The sequence below is a fragment of the Onychostoma macrolepis genome, chromosome 12 (assembly GCF_012432095.1).
Source record: "Onychostoma macrolepis isolate SWU-2019 chromosome 12, ASM1243209v1, whole genome shotgun sequence".
Taxonomy (NCBI): Eukaryota; Metazoa; Chordata; class Actinopteri; order Cypriniformes; family Cyprinidae; genus Onychostoma; species Onychostoma macrolepis.
In genome coordinates this window covers 21,962,341-21,984,719 of record NC_081166.1, presented here as the reverse complement: position 1 = coordinate 21,984,719, position 22,379 = coordinate 21,962,341, and the positions used below count along the sequence as shown (strand labels likewise).

At 37.8% G+C, this 22,379-nt stretch overlaps 1 protein-coding gene across 7 annotated transcripts in view; it reads right to left on the bottom strand.

The window, feature by feature from the left end:
• Window positions 1-22,379, bottom strand: part of ccser2b (coiled-coil serine-rich protein 2b) — a 78,653-nt gene that overhangs the window by 53,853 nt on the left and 2,421 nt on the right. For 5 of the 7 annotated variants that reach the window (XM_058794189.1, XM_058794192.1, XM_058794193.1 and 2 more), the window contains exons 2-3: window positions 7,472-8,872; window positions 6,469-6,653 (exon numbers count right to left, since the gene is read on the bottom strand). In XM_058794189.1, coding sequence (XP_058650172.1) covers window positions 6,469-6,653; window positions 7,472-8,837 — 1,551 coding nt within the window. In that variant the 5' untranslated portion in view covers window positions 8,838-8,872. Of the gene's footprint in view, window positions 1-6,468; window positions 6,654-7,471; window positions 8,873-8,958; window positions 8,990-22,379 lie in introns of those variants that run through there. The other 2 variants (XM_058794190.1, XM_058794191.1) reach the window with 2 other exon arrangements.

Sequence of the window (22,379 nt, the reverse complement as noted above, 5' to 3'; positions counted from 1 at the left end):
TCAAATGGGACTGGCTTCTATGGTCAGGTGAAACTAAAAATGAGCTTTTTAGCAGCAAACTCTCAAGGTGGGTTTGGTGAACACAGGGATAAAAAGTACCCCATGTGTACAATGAAATATACTGCTGTATTTTTGATGTTGTGGGCCTATATTTCTGCTGGAGGTCCTGGACATCTTGTTTAGACACATGGGATCATGGATTCTATCAAATACCAACAGATAAAAAAATCAATAAGTGACTGACTCTGTTAGAAATCTTATAATGGGCCATGTTTGCATCTTCCAACCGTACAATAATCCAAACACAAACCTCAAAAACAACACAAAAATGGGTCACTGAGCACAAAACCAAGCTTCTGCTGGCCATTCCAGTCCTCTGACCTGAACCCTATAGAAAATGAGTTGGGTGAACTGAAGAGAAGAAGCACCAACATATATATATATATATATACACACTGTATATAAAATGATGATGATGATGATGATAGATGTGGGCACAATGTGGAAAACAGGATTAGTGAAATCCAGTGAAAATGACCACTAGTTCAGTGCGCACCTTGACAGCTCTGTGCTGGGGCAGCACCCTGTTGTGATGCCCTAGGCAGCTGCCTATATTGCCTATGGCATTGCCTATTGCTCTTCCATGAAACACAAAAAGAGAAGCCATGGAGGTCATTCACGCTGTTCTTTTCCATAAAATAGATGCAAACTGGGACTAAGTCTGTCAGGCGCTAAAAATTCCCATTTAAAATATGGTTTGGAATGACATGAGAATGATTTATGAGCTATGAATTGTGCCAGAATTTTCACTTTGGGTGAAGTATTCCATTAACGAAAAAAAATCTTTTTGCATTATCGTCATAAAGTATGGCACATCCTCCCTCTTTGCTGTATTTATAAGGAGAGTTACTCAGTTTAAGTTAAATAGTTGCTTATCTGAACTTGTGAAACTACTATACTGTGCACAGTGCCATTTGCTCAGCTCTGTCAGGTCCCTAATGCCCCGTAAATATTGCTAATCTAGCACTGTTCCAGAGGCTGGTATTCTTTAAGCCTCGTCTTATTAAGTAAAAGCAACTCAACAAAAGTAACTTAAAAGTTGACCTCATTTTACTAGCTAATGAACAAGCCAGAAAGACCTCACAATGGAACAAACAGTCCAGCCCTAAATAAATAATTTACTGAATAAATTCAATTTTAAAGGTGCATCAAGTACTGGGGGCCCCATGCTGATGAGCCTTTTGCCGCGAGTGTAATATAAAAGGCCCCCCTCGCCATCTCATACATGAAAACGATTTTTAAACAAAACTAATTGCTTTAGGATTTATTATTTTCTCACAAAATGTGTTACTCCATCATTGTTCAATAAAATTGTCTGCAATCATGCACTACAGAAAATCTGTTTTCCTTAAGGTATGCTTTTAGCCCTATTGTACCCTAAAACTTTTATACAGTGGGGAAAAAAGTTACTTAGTTACACCTTTTGTACTGTTGTTTATAATTAAAATCAAATGCTGTAGCAAACTTGCAGAGTCTTTTGGAAATGGTTATAGATTAGGTTTTGCCTTTAGGAAAGAATAAAAAACAGAGAAACGTGTTATCTTAATGGATTCAGTGCCATAGTGAGAGCCCTCAAGTGACGCTTGGCAGGCAACAACAACAACAGACGGTCCTGGAGAACTAGGGAGATGCATCAAACATCTAAACAGCCCAGATGACTAGACAATGTTGAAAAAGTAGCATTGAAAGCTCATATGACTAGAGCAAAAGTGAGAAGGACCCAAAAGAGAGAATAAGAAAGTAAAAGAATGAGAGAAAGAATGTAGTCACGTATAATGTCAGTGTCTCTCTTGCTTCAACTATCTTGTAGCAATTCCCCATGTTGGAAACATGCTGCCCTCTAGTGGAGCGCTGCCTCATCTGACCTGTTATTGTACTTGTTCAGGTTTGAGGGGATCAGGTTTGCTGACTGTTATTTTGTTGTTTAACGTTTATTAATTACAACAGCAATGTTTTGACATGTCCTATATGAAAATCAGTTTGATCAAAGTCTAGTTCATTTTCCCAGAATATAAAGACTGGATTTAAAATACATCCTCTATAAATTTTTGTCAACATTTATGAGAATGCTATCACATGGTTTCCTATAATTTTAACTGGTTTGGCTACTCAAGGTCTCAGACACATCACTTTGTAACGAACTTGCATGACTTTAACATCCTGCTCTCAGCATAACCCAGGTCAGTGAGCAGGTGCAGACACACAAGCACACTGGGTCAGCTGAACTGTCTGAGGAAATATACATAAGCAGTGGGGAGGAAATCATCCTTTCTGACTCAGCCAATCAGACGAGGGGCGCTGATATCTGAGCGTGGCAGACGTTCTGGCAGAGAGAGGGAGCAGAACATGGTCACTCAGATTTCTTTCCCTTGGTTACATCCCGAATCATTTCTGTGCCTTGGTTTAAAATTTGACAAGTCACAGTGTGTGCATGCTACATTTACTGTATTTGCTAATTAATTTCTGTTTGACCAAGGTTTCTCCAAAGTGGATTGTTTCGTCAGATAAATTATATGCCAGTTTTATTGAAATGGTATATTTGGTCAAATTTTTGTTAGCTCAATTGATTTGCTTATGGGGTGCTTCAGGAATTACATATTACAAAATTCTAGCACTTCCATTGACATCGTCCTGAAGTCAATATGTGTTTTTTAGATTCATAATTTAGTCTACAACATAAAATGCATCAGATTTGTTTTTACAAGTTTTTACAGTAACACTTTAACTAGTTGCTAATTAGCATGCATATTACTAGAATATTAGCCATTTATTAGTAGTAATTAAGCACATATTAATGCCTTATTCTATATGACCTTATTCTACATCCCTAATCCTACCCAATATCTAAACTTAACAACTACCTTACTAACTATTAATAAGCAGCAAATTAGGAATTTATTGAGGGAAAAGTCATAGTTAATAGTGAATAAGTGTTCCCTATTCTAAAGTGTTACCGTTTTTACTTGTATTGAAAATGCTGGTTGTTAACAAGTGGCTAAATGGGAAAACAGAGGTTGTCAGGGACATTAAACAACATCACGTTAAGCAAACTCCTGTGCTTATCAAATTCATCTAGTCCACTTTCAGAGTCTAATTGTGTTCACAGTAGTGCTCCTGCAAACTATTCAAACTCAAACTTTCAGAGAAAATGTTTAAATAATGACTGAAACTGAAAGAAAACTGCTAAATTACTCATTGTAATGAAATGAGTAAATGATTACTGTTGTAATCATTAAGATCACATCGTGCAATCATTGTGTTCATTGTCTCTGATTAAATGAATGTGACGTAAAATAACTAATAGATTTGTCTAATCTTAGAACTTTACATTTCCACCATATGGACACTGACACAATCACCTCTGATAACAGATCATTCTTAACTGTAAAGAAGAAACAGTCATTTTCTGTTAAGCTGATTTGAAACAATTTGTAAAAAAGTATTATACAAATAAATGTTTTGTATAAAAAAATATATATATATCTTGTATGAAAAATGTATGAATTTAACTGAATATGGTAAATACAGTATTATTTTTGGATTTCAAATTCTGATTATGTCTACACACATTTTCTAACCATTTTGAGACTACTGCTTTGTTAATGTTTTTGTTAGAATATCTAAGATGAAGGCCCCAAAATAAAAAAAAAGGAATCAGTTTACATGTCAGTCGAATTGTCCCACAGTAAAATTAGATCATGTATTCAAATGTGCCATATGTGGAAGTTATATATATATATATATATATATATATATATATATATATATATATATATTCTAATTAAATTAGGATAGGAAACAACTGATTTAAAACTATCAGCCATACACGAGAGAGGTGAATACTGTCACCTGCTTACAACAACTTGGGATTTTTCGTCCTTATTTACACCTTCACAGTGGCCACAACATTGTACTGTCATAAATTTGCCTGTATTTTATCACACATCTGATGAAACCACCTGGCAGAGTGGTGAAGTGAAAGAAGTGACATCCCATTAATCTGTAATACACAATTGCACAGATGCACAGTGGCTGTAGTGTCAGGGGAAAAAAGTTCTGTCACCTTTTATTCACCTTCATGCTTTACGCCAAGTTTCAGCATCAATGGCACAACATCAACATCAAACCAGGCACAATGCAAACAAATATTTGACTCTTTTGGCAGAGGAGAACAAGTGAATAAGAAACTGAATTTGGGTCTATTCTATTTCAACAAAGCTATCGTATGAATTCTGAAGACTTAAAAATAGTGCATGAGTCATAAGAGCTCAGCAATCCCCATTCCTCATTTTATTTTCTGCAAAAGATCAGCTGCAAAACATCTTGTGTTTCACAGAAAAAAGGAAAGCCATATGGGTTTGGAACAACACAAGGGTGTGTAAATTAACTATTCCTGTAGGATGTTTTGTAAAATAAGCTTATTGAAACGCATGACGCTTTCTTTAGAGCGAATATTTGTGAGTTTCTGCTGCCCCCTTGAGTTCCTTGAAGGTACTATAGAAGCTGTACAGCACTACTTAAGCTACTGTGTTCTGCTGGTTTCCTTCAGAAATGAATTTGAGGTTCATCAGACCTTTAAGGTGTTGTTTTTGCAAATTGGGCAAGTGGGCTTTCATGTGTCTTCACAGTGTCTGGTCACTCTGCCTCAAAGCCCAGATCAGCAAAGGGTTGCAATGCTGGTAGTCCTTCTGTAAGTTTTTCCCATCTCCACAAATGATCTCAGGTTCTTGGTCACCTCTCTTACCAAGGTCCTTTTGCGGCGATTGCTCACTTTGGCCAAACAACCAGCTCTAGGAGGAGTCCTGGTTGTTCCAAACTTCATTCCATTAAGAATGGGAACCTTAAATGCAGCAGAAATGTTTCCTTAGCCTTTCCTAGATCTGATGGCTTGGTTTTTGCTCTGATATGTATTTTCAGCTGTTAGACCTTATATAGGTGTGTACCTTTCCAAATCATGTCCGATTAGCTGAATTTACCATAGGTGGACTCCATTGAAAGTCTACAAAAATGTCAAAGATGATCTAGAGAAATGGAATGCACCTGTGCTAAACTTCAAGTGTCGAAGCAAAGGTCTGAATATTTACGTTAATGTGATATTTCAGTTATTTCTATTAACTATAGTTATCACAAATCTGTGAAAAAATAATGTAAATCTGCAACAACAAAAAAATGAAACCACTACAGCAAAAGTGACAGCAAACCTCAATATTCCACCTTGAAGGCCACGTTTCTGCAAAATCCGACCACAGAGAACTCCGCAAAGCTAACAAGCATGAAAAGCTGCAATTGCTAAAACTTCATGAAGTGCAAAAAGATAGTGTCAAGATCATAAACAACTCATACATTAGTTTATGATTAAATCTGAAGCAATAAAAAAAAATGCTGAATAGCAATTTAGTCAAAATGGCAAAATGAGAATAACTGCATAATTTTTTTCATCACTGGTACATAACCTGTATGTAATGTGACACACAATGCGCAGTAAACGCGTGTGCAGTGTAAATTAAGCCTAAAAGTATGCTTACATATCATCAAACTGTGGCATCAAATATCCACAAGATGTCTCTTTCAGACCAGTCATCAATATAAAAATAATTATAAAAATATAAACTAAATATAAAAATTATTAAATATTAGTTAGTAAAACGTATTACTATAATAAAACTAAATCATGAAAAGTAGTGATAGGAATATGCAAATGTTGTTTATCTCATCTAATAAGTGCCATGTTTTCAAAAACTATTTCATAGTTACACTAATTAAATGATTTGGACTATGGCTTAAATACTGAAAGATAAACATCATTATAGGGAGAGGCGATTAACAACTATCATTGCTATAAAGGAGGATAAAGGCTAATGCTGTAGGCATAAATGCAGAGTCATTCTCTCATCTGACTTTGATTTCACCTCACTGTTTACTGACTGCCATGAAGCTGACAATCTGATCATCTGCTTCCAGGGGAAAGACGAATGAATATCAGCAGGAGCCAATTTGGAGTACTCTCAGTATTATGATGCATAATCACAGATGCATATTCAATAACTCAACCTGACAGCCTTATCCAGCCCGTCTCTGGGCTATGAACACAAGACAGACTCACTTTAACCATACAAAAAAAAATCAGCAGTGCTGTCAACATCACAATAACTGAGATTTTAAATGGCAACCATAAAGCACACTGATCCAGAAAAGCTTTGGCAGTGTATTTCAGGAGCTTGCAAACAACACTGTAGAGTTGTCTAGAGGAGTAATTCTTCACCACAGGGCCAAAGACCACTAAGGGGGACTGTTAAAGGAGTTGTGCAAGCAAGATTAGAAACTAATATTAAAACAATAATCCACTAATTATGAAACTGATTATGAAACAATGTTTGTGTTGTTGTCAGTCAAAGTCTTTGGACTCACCATGCTGTTGAGATCAGAGGCAAAGCTTCCACAGGGGTGTCCAGAGCCTCCCAGTGCCTCCATTCCCTCTTCGTCCCACATGTAAGTCCCTCCAGAGCTGTCTGAGGGTGACAGGTCCAAAGAAGATCCATGAGGAAAATCACCTACAGGAGACAACGTCTCATGTTCAAAGCCATCTTCACCAGCTAAAAGAAAGACAATAAGCTGAGTCAGAAAGGCTAATAGAGACGTATTTTAAAGTAATCTTAGTGACAATATTACATCATTATGCTGCCTTCTAAGGTACCTTGTTTTGGCAAAAGTCTAAGGTAGCATCGAATATATCCTTTGAGGAAACGCAATACAGCATTACGTGCAATGCTGAGAAGTACCAATAAAAATATACACAGTATATGTGTCTACTGTCTAGTACTTACTGAGATAACCAAATCTATTTTAACTATGAAAAATTACACACTTCACCTCTCAACACTATGTTAGTGTATAATTTTACAGTTATTCAAGCTGAAAACACCCTGACTTGTGTCTACAAGATAATGTAACGTCAACCTGTCATTAGTAAACCCTGACAGCAAGTGCTAAACTCCCGTCAAGCCAGGCATAGAAATAGTTGTGCACTTATTATGATTATTACAGTAATCTACAGGCACACAAAAAGTCTTTGAGGTGTTTTCCATGAGTTATTCAGTGAGACTTCAGCAAGAAGCATCAACCAAATTAAGCCTGTAATTTTATTCTTAAGAAAAAATATATATATTTGAGAACCATTCAATTATTACATTCATCTTTAGAGATTTCTTAAGAAAATGTTCATGAATCTGGCCCCAGGACACAAGTAGTGAATGAAGGGGGCATGTACAGTATCACACTCTGAAGGTAGCAACCAATGTAGGCTGCAGACAGCGAGTCAACAAACTATGGTTTGAACAGTCAAAATGTCAGACACAGAAACACAAAAAGTTGTTATTTGGTGTAATGGAAATAGATTGATACTCAGTCACACCTGCGAGGCCCATCCCAGCCCAGTCAACAGTTTCGGATAAGAAGGTGTGCAGGCTGGACACAGATGATTCCTCATCGCACTTGCCAATTAGATCGTTGTCATCTTTACATAGTCCGAATTGGGCTAACCCCTCGTTGAGGACAGGCAGCAGAAGGGTCTCACCTCCATTCCCGAGATTATCAAAGTCATCTATGTACTCTTCACTAGTGTCATTGTGCTCCACAGAGGAGGACGATGATAGCGACATATCCTCCAAGGAGGGGCCCAGACTTCCCTCAGCCTCCTTTGCTTCAAAATAAGTCTCATCTGGGGTAGTTTCAATACTTTCAACATTGCTACTTGGTTCTGAACTGGTTTCTGTAGTGTCATGTAGAATCTTCGTAGTGTCTTGGACATTTTTACTCAATTCTGCATCTTTTTGGACAGTTCCAAAGAGAACAGGACGGGGATGTTTGGTTAGTGTTGGACGTGTAAGTCTATAACTGAGCACAGAAGGTTTGTTACCTGAAAAGCTGGGCAAAAGGGATTTCTTTATTGTGTTCGTCTGCAAAAGATGACTGCTAGTAGTAACAGCAGGCCTTGGAATTCCATATTTATTTACTTTCTCTTCGCATAATACTGTATTTGGCTGTATGAGGGGTGATTTAGCCACTGGAGACTGTGCTAATGGTCTGGGAAGTTCTTTAGCAAGCTCTGTAGCCTTGTTAAAGGAGAAGGAACGGGTAATAGGTGGGTTGGTGGGGCATGTTGCCCTCTTGGAGTGGGTGAAACTCTGAGAGCGCACTATGCCGTCTTTAGAGTCAGACTTGATGCTGTCGTTGGACAGGGATAGTTTGCTCTGCAGGGTTCTTTGTTGGGATACATGACCAACACCGGGCCCTGAGAAGCCACATCGCCCATTACCAACACTTGCTCCATTCTGAGAAGCCATGTCATTATACAGGGGATTCCCTGTTGAGGGGCGTTTGGGAGTAGTCATGCGGGAAAAGGTTTTGCTAGGCTGGGGTATGCTCCTGGGGCAACTACTTTGTGAAGTGGGAGCTGCACTTTTACATTTTACTGCAGCTGCAGGGGAAGGCTTTTTAGTCACCATCACTGGTGTTACACTAGTCACACTAGTCTCCTCATCCAAGCTGTCAGAGTCTTGACCTTTATTTCCAATGTCCTCTTCACCCTTTCTCCAATTTAGGGATTGCAGACGTGTCAAATTATTGTGCCTGACTAGAGGTCCACCTTTAGACTCTGAGGAGGAAACTGGGAGGGTAGATCCTTGGGGAAGGGCGGTCATGGTGGTGCCTGAGGGACGGGAAGCAAACTTGGGCAGCCTGGAGACCATGTTGAGCTGTTTGACAGCCTTCCTTTCCATCAGTCAGGTTCACCACCATGGGTGTGAGGACAGAACTGCAAAAAAGAGAGAACGAGAGGATGAAATATGAACCAAGTAACTTGCACACCAGAGGTGGCCAATCCTGTTCTTGGAGATCTACCTTTCTGTAAAGTTCAGCTCCATCCCTGAACAAACACAAACAAACCAGCTATTTAAGAACTGTAGAAGCACTTGACAATTACAGACAGGTGTGTTCAATCAGGGTTGGAACAGAACTCTGCAGGTTAGTACATCTCCTGGAACAGGATTGGGCACCCCCTGAAGCGCATAGATATGCAGGGTATGCATATGTAATATCACATTAACAACTGAGGGGCCTTTTATTATTATTTTACACATACATTCTGTTCTACTCTGTGATTTTAAAGACCCGGAAAATATATATAATCTTTCACATATATTCAAATTTGATAAAGTGATGATGCGAATGAGGGCAAATTAAGTTTCATCATATCATAATTTGACAGGGCATAGTGGAGGAGAAAATAGCTGTTTTGCCTTCAGAAGACTTTCAATCAGAGCATGGTAATCATGAACTAGTACTAGTACTGTGTGTGGACAATAACAACAACAGCATTCTGCAAAACATCTCCTTTTGGAAATGCAAAAATATTTTTGCGAATGTTCATCTGAGCTACAGTGAGGAAAATAAGTATTTGAACACCCTGCTATTTTGCAAGTTCTCCCACTTAGAAATCATGGAGGGGTTTGAAATTGTCATCGTAGGTGCATGTCCACTGTGAGAGACATAATCTAAAAAAAAATCCAGAAATCACAATGTATGATTTTTAACTATTTATTTGTATGATACAGCTGCAAATAAGTATTTGAACACCTGAGAAAATCAATGTTAATATTTGGTACAGTAGCCTTTGTTTGCAATTACAGAGGTCAAACGCTTCCTGTAGTTTTTCACCAGGTTTGCACACACTGCAGGAGGGATTTTGGCCCACCTCCACACAGATCTTCTCTAGATCAGTCAGGTTTCTGGCCTGTCGCTGAGAAACACGGAGTTTGAGCTCCTCCAAAGATTCTCTATTGGGTTTAGGTCTGAGACTGGCTAGGCCACGCCAGAACCTTGATATGCTTCTTACAGAGCCACTCCTTGGTTATCCTGGCTGTGTGCTTCGGGTCATTGTCATGTTGGAAGACCCAGCCTCGACCCATCTTCAATGCTCTAACTGAGGGAAGGAGGTTGTTCCCCAAAATCTCGCAATACATGGCCCCGGTCATCCTCTCCTTAATACAGTGCAGTCGCCCTGTCCCATGTGCAGAAAAACACCCCAAAGATGATGCTACCACCCCATGCTTCACAGTAGGGATGGTGTTCTTGGATGGTACTCATCATTCTTCTTCCTCCAAACACGTTTAGTGGAATTATGACCAAAAGTTCTATTTTGGTCTCATCTGACCACATGACTTTCTCCCATGACTCCTCTGGATCATCCAAATGGTCATTGGCAAACTTAAGTCGGCCTGGACATGTGCTGGTTTAAGCAGGGGAACCTTCCGTGCCATGCATGATTTCAAACCATGACGCCTTAGTGTATTACCAACAGTAACCTTGGAAACGGTGGTCCCAGCTCTTTTCAGGTCATTGACCAGCTCCTCCCGTGTAGTTCTGGGCTGATTTCTCACCTTTCTTAGGATCATTGAGACCCCACGAGGTGAGATCTTGCATGGAGCCCCAGTCCGAGGGAGATTGACAGTCATGTTTAGCTTCTTCCATTTTCTAATGATTGCTCCAACAGTGGACCTTTTTCACCAAGCTGCTTGGCAATTTCCCGTAGCCCTTTCCAGCCTTGTGGAGGTGTACAATTTTGTCTCTAGTGTCTTTGGACAGCTCTTTGGTCTTGGCCATGTTAGTAGTTGGATTCTTACTGATTGTATGGGGTGGACAGGTGTCTTTATGCAGCTAACGACCTCAAACAGGTGCATCTAATTTAGGATAATAAATGGAGTGGAGGTGGACATTTTAAAGGCAGACTAACAGGTCTTTGAGGGTCAGAATTCTAGCTGATAGACAGGTGTTCAAATACTTATTTGCAGCTGTATCATACAAATAAATAGTTAAAAATCATACATTGTGATTTCTGGATTTTTTTTTAGATTATGTCTCTCACAGTGGACATGCACCTACGATGACAATTTCAGACCCCTCCATGATTTCTAAGTGGGAGAACTTGCAAAATAGCAGGGTGTTCAAATACTTATTTTCCTCACTGTATGGTTTCAGGAAACAGCAAATCGTTGAACTATGTTGGTAATGATGAAACTTGTAACCATACTGGGCTAACACTGCTTTTAAAGAAACGCACCCCAGTTTAGTTCATGGGGTTCTCCTTTAACAAGAGTTCTGATCTTAATCAGAAAGACATAGAAAATGAGCAGAGCAGTGGGGCGCCAGGACCAGAATTGAGAACCACCTTATTCCTTGTCCTCAAACTTCCCTTTGTTTGAAGGGACTGACATTAGGATCTCAACAATAAAACCATTAAAGGACCATGGTCCTCGAGGCTTTGAAATTACAGGCAAATGATATACAAGGACTTTAAAAAGTGTCTTGATATTTTTAACAAGACAACATCATATGAGAGGTCCAACCTTCCAGACAATACTCTGATTAAGATCAGAGAGGTGAAAGCCACGTGTGCGCTGGGATGAAGATTAACCTGATGCAGGGGTACAAAGCATTACACATTCACTATGTTACAAATGTTCAAAAGCCCTGTCCGTGTTAATGAATTCACTGGAGGGATAAAGCATGACCAAGTGGAGATAATGCCGTATTGCCAAGAGTTGGTGGATACAAAGTATCTATTCAGGAGCAAGACAGAGCAACATGCCCTGTGACTAACTGAGATCCATCAGTACTAGAAGCATGTTATGTTCAAGCCTCTAAAGAATTTGTGTATTGTTGCAACGAAAAGTCTGTAAACCATTTTGGATTTTTTGATCTGACACAATCTTACTAAACTAATTACACACAAATAACCAAAGAACTAAGTGAGCCATTGAGTTTAGTAACTTAAAGTATCCTTTAGAAGCAACAAACTCCACCAAATGTTTCTGGTCATGCAGATTATTCTTTGTATTGTCTAAGATTCTAATCAAGTAATTAACAGAAAAAAGTCATATGGTTTTACAAAGATCTTTGGGACATACCATGGTAAGTACAGTAAAATATCATTGTACTTGAATTTTACAATCATTCATTATAGGAATAATGCTATGAAAAACTCTAATAGAGTTTAGTTTTTAGGGTTGCTGAGCAAGCAATTTTATATGCGGAATTAATAGAGCGCTGCCGTGATGACTTCATTTTTGTAGGAAGTTAGAATTGTCCTGGTTCCCTTGGCAAAAGCTAACAGAATTTTCCCACTGGCTCTTGGATTTTCGCAGAAAATATGCTTTGTGACCAACAAACAAAAAATGCCAGTACTAATGAATCTGCGATCAGAAATTGCCTTTACCTGTTGTACTGTATTAGTTTTAAAATAAAATAAAAAGTACCAATTAATAATAAACAGGTTTACACCTATCTTCTTTAACGTATCCAATAACAAATATGACTGAAGAGTATTAAAAGCTGAACTAAAATCAATAAAAAGTATCTCTTATCTATAAGCAAATTGCCATGGGTTTAATTTAAAAATTCCCTCAGTTTTCAATAAAGTCATGAAATATTTCTCAAAATATTTAATTATAACTGAAGAAACATGTAAATAAAACTAAAATCAATGTTCTCAGCTGGGAAAGACTTCTGTAGTAATGGAGTAATCATCTATTTTTTTCCACAATGCAGAAACCGTGAATGTGAATCGAATGTGCATTGGAAAAGTGTGCACCAGACTGGGCCAGGCTCTTCAGTTTTTAGGAGGCAAGAAAAAAATTTCATACGGTCCTATATATTTTTAATGCATATCTAGAGGAACAACAACTCTACATTAGAGCTGTCCACCTCAAGCACCATGCAAATATCTATAGAGTCTAAAATGATGGTGCAGCCATTCACTACATCCATTACAGCCATTACTCCAATATTCAGTGTCACATGATCCTTGAAAAATCATTTTAATATTATGATTTGGTGCTCAAAAACATTTATTAATGTTATTATTAATGTTGAAAACAGTTGTGATGCTTAATATTGTGGAAACTGTGCCACATGTATTTTATATATATAACAAGAAAGAAGTGCTAAGACAGCCTAAAAGAACCCACGTGACAAGGAATACTGTCATGAGAATTCCAGGAAGTTCTTTTTGATCCTGCTGAGTCACTGAAAAGAGTGAAGCTGGATTAAAATCCACTGGACTGAACAATTAAAGAGCTAACAGAATAGTCTATGCACTTTCTTTATCCATTTACTTGTAAGACGCACATTTGCTTCCCACCACTATTTGCATTTGTACTGTATGTTGTGCTAACTGAGTCAATGTGTTTGCAGGCACACCTATGCTTACACATGACACATGAGGTGGTGCAAAAGGATGCAAGCTTGAGAAATCAAATATTGTCTGTAAAAGACCAACAATAATAAGAAAAATTCAGACAAAATGACAGACATATATAGCTGTGACAGATGTGACTCACTGATAAAATGTCAGAAATACGAACAGTGAGGCAAATGGTAATGATTTCTGTAACAGTCAACCTTGCCTACCCACACACATCTGTATCATTTACAAGACAAAAATATTACAGGCCTATCACAGACAGTATGAGTAACTATCAATCTGTGTGTGTGTGTGCGTGTTTGTGCATGACTATGAATTGTTAAATAGACACTTTACTTGCATTTGCTTACTATGCATATACAATAACTTTTGTAATTTTAATTTGATGTGGATACTAAAATGGGACACCTCATCTGGTAACAGTATCACGATACAATCATCATTTTGATGGTAAAACAATCAAAACAATTTGTATGAATTAAATACAAATAGAATTTACTTTTGATTATTCATAACTAATGAATGATAAGTCTGCCATTATGTAATCCTTATGTAAAAAAAATAAATAAATAAATAAATCAAATGTTCCAATAAAAGTTTCTACTCTAAACTCTGATGGGATGAGACGCATTAGACGCAGCATAGCTGCTTTACACCTGTGACGCACATCAGATGAATTCTGTATTAATGTGGCAAACTGTGATGTTACTCAGCAACTGTAATTAACTAATCTCTGCTTTACATCACACCCAACAAGTTCTTCCTTGTCTTGACTTGTTTGAGGCGCATCCCACTCCGTTTTCACATTTCTCCGTTTCTTTGACACTCTCATGTGTAATGTAAAGCATTCCTGCCCAAATACATACTGTGGTATAAACAGCATAACAGAACCTGCACAGTCCACTGTCACACCACCTAGCTTTTCACAAAGCTAACCAAAAAAGGCATGGACGACATAACCACAACCATCTAAACCGTTACAGTCCTGCTGTCACAAACAGTTTGTCTTCCATTACAGGTGTGAGGTTAGCCTAAGGCATGCTAATAATGAAAGTGATGAGGAATATTCCAAGAAAAAAAAATAAAATCACAAACACAACTCATTATCAACGAAAAAAAAATTTTATTAAGAAGACTTATCCTCATGCATCCTCAAGAAATATACTCCAAAAAATTAACTGCAGTTTCCAGCTGAAATGAAGAATATAGTGGCATTAAAACACCAATAACTTTTGAACACATTTTGATATTTGCATCAAATATCCAGCTCCACATGTGTGGCTACTCTAACTTAGTAAACTTGCTCAGTAGCTCACCTGGTACAGCACTGATCTTGCAAAGCGAACCGCTCGAGTATGAGTCTCGTGAAGCACAAGTCACGATAAAATCATTAATACTTCTAAACAAGCTGAAATGGTTGCTTCAGAAAATGCATTTTTATTGCAAATTTGCTTTTGTTTACATGCTTTAAGCACCACTTTCAGTTTAAATGTGTCACGAAACAAAACAATAAACATGATATTTTGCTGAAATATCACTGCAGGCATGTTTTCCCAAAGAGCTTGGGTAGGACATGACTTAAAAACTTATAATTAAAAACATACACTATAAAAAAAATTATAAAAAGGAAAAGGTACAGGTATTTTTCTGCCAGGACATTATCAGTCAGGTTGTGTGGTAAGGGATGAGCAAGGATTCAAATGCAGAGTTCAATGGGCATTATTTAAATGGTAAAACAAAAACAAACAAAAACTACCCTGCAGGGTGGGGGGAGGGGGTTACACAACCGTCAACTAGACTGGGCAGGGCAGCAACAGACAAGGCACACAGGCAACATATGATAAATTTGTTTTTGTTTTTTTCCAACAACGGCTGCCTTTAGATGTTTATGTTGATCAATCTTTTATATTTTGAGACATGTTCGAATCAATAATGTTTATACACTTTAAAATATGTTTAATGTTCTGGCTTTTACAGTTTGACACATTTGTGTGATAACATTACAAAATGCTATTTTCATAAAATTAAATATAAAATTTATACATAAAATTGACTTCATATTGTAAACATGACACTTTAAAATATTGACTACATAAAGAACATTTTCATTAGAAAATGAAAACTCACTAAACGAAAAATTGAACACTGTGAAATGTAATCCTAGGGCCTTGCTAAAGATGCAAACATTGACAAATCATTAGAGTCTGCATGCTAAACAGAGAGGATAGAAGACCCGAGTCACCTTCATTTTAAGGTGTTACTTACCACACAGCTCTTTATATAGCTATCTGTCTCCATTGAACTGTCTGAAATCCCACTGTAGAAGTCAACATATCTGATGATGCACACTCCAGCCTCCAAGAAATAGGAAGTATACATCATCCCACAGTCACAAGATCATTATATCATACCCACACACACACACACACACACTTAAAATCCACATAATTCCAAAGGCTGTTCATTCCTATTATCTTCCAACACTTTTTATAATGAAGGTCATTACTCAGCTGATTCACAGAGCTACAGAAAAATATAAATGCACAAGACTACAGACTATTTATTCATTTATTTATTTATTGGATGACTGCCTAAGTTATGACAGAATGTTCATTTTTAGGTGAATTACATTAAGGCAATGCAAAACAAGCATAAAATTATTCACTGGCTATTTTTAATCTAATTGGGGTAAAGAAAAAAATATCACTCATTCTCTCTTTCAGTTTACTCAGCACCAAAGAAGCATTTCAACAAGCACCATCTATGCTGACTTACCCTACAACAAATAAACTTCATCGCTTCATTCTCATCACACACCTCTCTGCCCTTAAACTGTTTAGTCCATTGTGGCTGTTGGCAAGAATGTCACCAGATATTCAGAATTGGAAGACCAAATGTCATTATATTTAAACATCCAAACTTCCAATCTGAATATTGGGGGAGAGACAGAATATTAGGAGGATTTACATTGTATATTGTAATTTGTAATATTGTAAATCAACATGAAATGGAAGTCGCATTTCATGTTGATGTATTTCTGAGTGAAACGACTTATCGAACAAGAAAATAGATATCTGCAGGCAACTGGATTAACTGCAGCATAGTCTTGTATACATTAGCAGAGAGTCATAAACATTACGTACATTAAAATATGAACAGATGAGTTGTTCACAATAAGACCAGTGACGTGAATTCAGAAAAAATAATAATAATTTTGATTTCATGCCAAATATCACATAAGCAAGAATGTGGTAATGTTGTGCATAAGGCTGTGATTCAGCCACACGAACAAGGGAACAGCTAAATACAGATAATGCTGATAAACTTCCAAAACAGCTTTGCGGTGGCAGTTAATGTGTTAAAATATGAATTTACCATTAACAACCACATTGCTTGAAGGGCTTTGATAATATATCTGTGGAAATAAAAGATGTTACAAAAGCGTGTAAAAAACTAAAAAAACTAATGAAAATAAGTGCACATATGTGCGGGTAGCTGATATTTGCAAAGCTTGCTATTTAAAATAATAACTCTTCCTCTGCGTCCCCCACGTATTCTATGTCCATGCATATATTTATTAACTTAAATCGCAGCCTTTGTGATTTGATAATTGAACTAAGCCATTTTGTTATTTTGGTTTTATTCTGATCAATTGGGCAACCCTAAATTCAACTGACAAGAGTAAGGAAAAATGAGGGAGTGTGCTAAATGAACCATCCAGTATGTGGAACTTCTTTTTTATACCATAGATTCAGAGTCTGCCAGCGCTAGCTAAAAAGATATGTCCAAGCCTCTGTTTGCTACCAATTTAATACGTTAAAACTAGCAACAATGGCTTGACTCATTTCTATGCTGTTATACAACAATTTCAAAACAAAAAATTGAAGGTGAACGTTTTGCTGTTTGGGGCTATGCTATGTAGTAGCTTCATTTGCTTATACCTGCACCTCTTGGGCTGGTAGGAGACATGATAGGGTGATGACTGTTTTGAAAATCACTCCAAAATCTCATATTTCAGATCCAATGAAAAGACTGAATATAACAAGGTTAAGGCCCTTGCTGTAGGTATTTGATCAAATACTGGGAAAACAAAGCACATGCAATATGTAAAGAGCATTTTAAAGCCGCCTGCAGGCACTAGACACACCTTATTTTCCTTATTTTATTTTGCTACCTTTGTGGTTTGACTATTTCAGAGCACCTGATCTGAACAAATCACCAGAGAGTTCAGACAAGGGGGCAACAAAGCTTCAGCAAGCAAAGTTTGCATAGATTGTCTGAACTACACAAACAACTCACAATAAACAAGTCACTGTGCAAATAATGCACACAACATGAATAACTCTGTAAAAGTTTCTGAAGATACAGCTGCAAGAAGAATTGTGAACCCATATGGAATTACCTGGATTTCTTTGATTATAAAACATTATCTTCATCTAAGTCACAATTATAAAAAATGCTTTTTTTGCATTTAAATTAAATTTTCCCCCAAACTCATTTCAAATATCACTATTTAACATTTTGTTTTTAAAACATCAAAACATTACTTATGCATTTGTAACTGCAGGTTAAAAGGTCGTGAAACCCTAAAGCACATTTTTTGATATGTTAACATATATGAACAGGTTGCACATCAGTGAAAACAACAATAGCACTCATTAGGTGTGTTCGACTTTAAGCGGCGCTGGGAAGAATGATCAGTGTATGACATCAAAGTACCGCGAGAGCCATAAGAGAGCAGATGGATCCTTATGCTTTCGAAACACTCTCGCGGTACTTTGGCGTCATACAATGATCATTCTGCACAGCACCGCTTCAAGTTGAACACAACTATTATGTCTATTATTAATAAAAAAAGTTGTTTATTTTTTCATTTTTTGGAGCAATTTCGTTCTTTCGGTTCAAAAAGAAAAGTTGAGCCCACGTCACGAAAAGTGAAGTATATGCGTTAATCTGGAGTTGTGATTGGCTGCCATGGCTAATGAGTATGCGTCTACGTCATCGGTTTTCCGAGCTATTCTCAGTATTATTCATGAGAATGAACTCTTCAATCACTGCCAACAATGATACAGACCGAAAATCCAAAGAAGAGTAAACAAAAAGTAACTATGCCTTTATTCTTTTGTTTTAAATATATTTTAATATTCATCTGTCTGTATAATCAGTGTGTTGTAGGTCTGTGTTTTATTGGTTGTTTTCTCCCCTCTTCCCACCCTCTACACTCCCACTTTTCCAGTTTTACACGCCCATTTCTGGAGTCTTTTTCAGATCTAAGGTGTGAAAAAACAGTGATGAAACAAGAATTTAGCTACAACCCTAATCCAACACACCTGAAGTGGCCAATCAAGCTCCTCAAGACTGCTTGAAAATTGCAGGCAGGTGTGCTGAAGCCGGTTGGAAATAAACTTTCCAGGAGAGTGGGTCCCCAGGAACAGGGTTGAAGACCTCTGCTTTAAATACATTCAAGTCCTGCAACAGTCTGTGTAAATGCGTCAAATTACCCCTTAAGATGCAGATTTTGTGCCACTTTTGTGTTGACACTGATTTAACCCTTTCGCACGTGAGTTTAAAATATTCTAGCTGAGCCCCAGGCGTGAGTTTTTTTAGGCGACCGTTATTTTAGAACTTATAGCCTTATTGTTTCCATGGCGACGCGTCATGCTTGTCATGTGACACACCGCAGCCCTAATAGCGCTGTATGACACATGGATTGCTTTTATTTCGTTTTTCCTTTTTTTATTATTAATATTCACAAACATACTCGCTATATTATTAAATATCTGATATTCCGATTCTGAAATATGTGCAAGTAAATGTGTTTGGTTGTTTAAACACGTTTATAATGATCGTGTTAGTTCATCTATACCGGGTGATGGGCGCCGCCATGTTTGCTCGCGCTGAATCCAGCTGTGGGATTTACAACACGTAAATTCATCCTCTCCTCCCGAAACACGTTAAAATAAGTCTCCAGTAAACTGGGAGAAGAGCAGAGTAAACTTTATTGTTACCTACACTATGTGTATATGATATCAATAAAACATGTCGTCAGATTATATTTGTAAGGATCATTATTGCTGCTTCCATAGACATCAGCGCATATTTTACAAACTATAAATGTATGGCTTTGCTAGTACTTATGTGCATTTAAATGTCTGAAATCTTAAATAAGCATTATATGGTTGAAAACACTGAATAAGTGATAATATTACAAGCGCTCGCGCGTCTGATCTGGCTCCGCGCCAGAAAGCAGATTTGAATTTCAGCAGTTGATGACGTGACTCACTGAAAGTTCTAATCACACCAGTGTGATCGTACGCTCCAGGGACCAGCCAAGACTGATCACACCGGTGTGATCGTACGCGTTAAAGGGTTAATTCGACTGGCAACAGCCCTATAGTGTCTGACTATTTAAATGTATTGATTAAATTTAAGAATTGGACACAAAAGATGATGCACACAGTTAATTAAGTTATATTAAATGTATTAGAAAGGTTCATCTCTGTTACTCCTGCAAACTAACCACTGCACCAAAAATGAAGAATATCAAAAGCTTTGGGAGTCAGCTGTCCATGGCAGTCCTAAAAAATATCAGCAGAATAACATGCTCAGCAAAATATTGTCTAATTATTGCTATCAACTAAATTCTAGAAAATATTGAGATATCATTTTTTGTCATTATTGCACACCCCTAGTTTACACAAACACCAATATGCTGATAACTACAAAAATCATCTTACTGAAATGCAAACCAATAACATGACAACACAAGAAAACCATGTTTTCAAGACATTTTTTAAAATCAGATTATTCCCTGGGAAGTGACAAGATTCTGTGTATCCGACCCAGAGTATTACACTACAATGAATTGCAATTTTAAATTGCAATTTTAAATTTAAACCCCAGATTTTCAGCGAAAAACCTGTACATATTTTTCTGTTATGTTTACAGTTTCTACAACTGTACCCTACCACAAAATGCTCACTCCTGCTGAATGGTAATTAAACGAATTAGCAGAACACGTGTGACAAACTCAGGTCCTAGAGGGCCATTGTCCTGCAGAGTTTAGCTCCAACCAGCTCCAACACACCTGACTAGAAGTTTCTAGCACTAGGCTTGTTTGAGATGCGCCTCGCCTCGCCTGAAATGTAGGCGAGAGTAGGCGGCTGCAGTGAGGGGAGGAGTGAAATAAGCGCAGTCAAGACGGACAGTTCTGCCCTCTCTAAGTAGAACAGATACATACGAGATCAAAGGCAGATATCGCGTTATTCTCACTCATATGCTGTGCTGCTGATAAACATGATATGATTTCAGTTCTGTTGCTTTTATATGAATATAAATATGATGAACAAGACACTCAAAGTGCTTGCTATTTAATTCCATACGAAAGGCGTATTTATCATCCTTCTAACCGGCATGCACCTCGCGGTGATCACCGGTGATCGGTTCTGCGCAGATTTTGCTCATCTCAAACAAGCCTACTCATAAAGGCTTTGATTAACTGGATCAGGTGTGTTTAATTAGGAATGGAGCTAAACTCTGCAGGACAGCGGCCCTCCAGGAGCTGAGTTTGACACCCATTCACTAGAAGAACCAGGTTTTGTGTGCTTTGTTTATTTAAATGGTAGGGCACCTGCGCAACACTCTACACACATCCAGCCTCATCCTCTTAACTAAAACACCTGACACAGTTTTTGCAAAAGCTGTAAGCTTTTTCCAGCATGCACTGTTGATGAAAAGTAAAATTTTCTGTTTGTTATTTGTTTTGCCATATTGTGTTTCTTTAGAATTGTGACTAGGTTTTCCTCTTAAATTGTGAATGATATTTTTACATACATGCAAACAGCAGCGAACGACCAACAAAAACAGCACACGCTCTAATCCCTATATATCAGAGGTCTTCAACCCTGTTCCTGGGCAGCCACTCTCCTGGAAAGTTTATTTCCAACCAGCTTCAGCACACCTGCCTGCAATTTTCAAGCAGTCTTGAGGAGTTTGATTGGCCGCTTCAGGTGTATTTGATTAGGGTTGTAGCTAAACTCTTCAGGATAGTGGGTTCCCAGGAACAGTGTTGAAGAACTCTGCTATATATGACTGGATTGGAGTTCTCATGGAATTCTAAACTTCCAACAGGATCACCTCCTGAACTTAAGCTTTCCAGCAGCCATAGTAGGCCACAATTACACTTCAGGTCTTGATGCCCAATTTGTTGACTGTCTCTAATTTTTTGATAACCAGCAGCTTACATCTTCTTTTAAAAGTGACCTATATCCGATATCTGCATTTACACTATACACTTGGAGAAACAACCAAATGTAGACATAAAAGCTTATGCCGGAAAGGATGTAAAAGCGGTGCAATTTACAATGGACGCAGACAAAATTATAATACATGCTTCTGCTTGCCCAAAGGCTCAAAAGTCATAAAACTTAAGCATGACTCTACTGGGTTGAGCCTCTGTCCTCCATTGAAAAGAGTCATGTGATCATGATTGGTGTTCACCTGAGTTGACGTCATTGCCATCACGCCACCATCATCTTTTCAGCGACGTCCAACTCACATTGACGGAATATCCGATCTGTGTCTGCTTACATGGCAAACACAAATGCACGTAACCAATTTATATCTGATTTATTTTCACATATAAATGAGGCCTAAAACCGAGTATCCATGTGTTTTTTTTCTGCTTACACGTCACGTTTGTGGGTCATATCTGATCTGAGACACATGGCATGGGATGAAAAAAAATCTGAACTTGGTTACTTGAACCATGTAATGTTGGGCAAACTAAAGCCACATTTACCATAAGAGGGTATCAACAACAGCTGATACCTCGACCTAAAACAGGTATCAAATCATGTTCCTAGAGCCACCTTCCAGCAGAGTTTAGCTCTGTAGCAGCCACTGAAACACACATGAACCAGATGATCAAGGTCACTTTCGCAGCTTACTAGACTTAAACAGTCAAATTCACACAAAATTGTCAAAATATTGGCAAGATGATTTGAACTTGACCCATCTTGGTAAGCATTCACTTAAAGAGCATAAACTGTTGGTGGAAAAT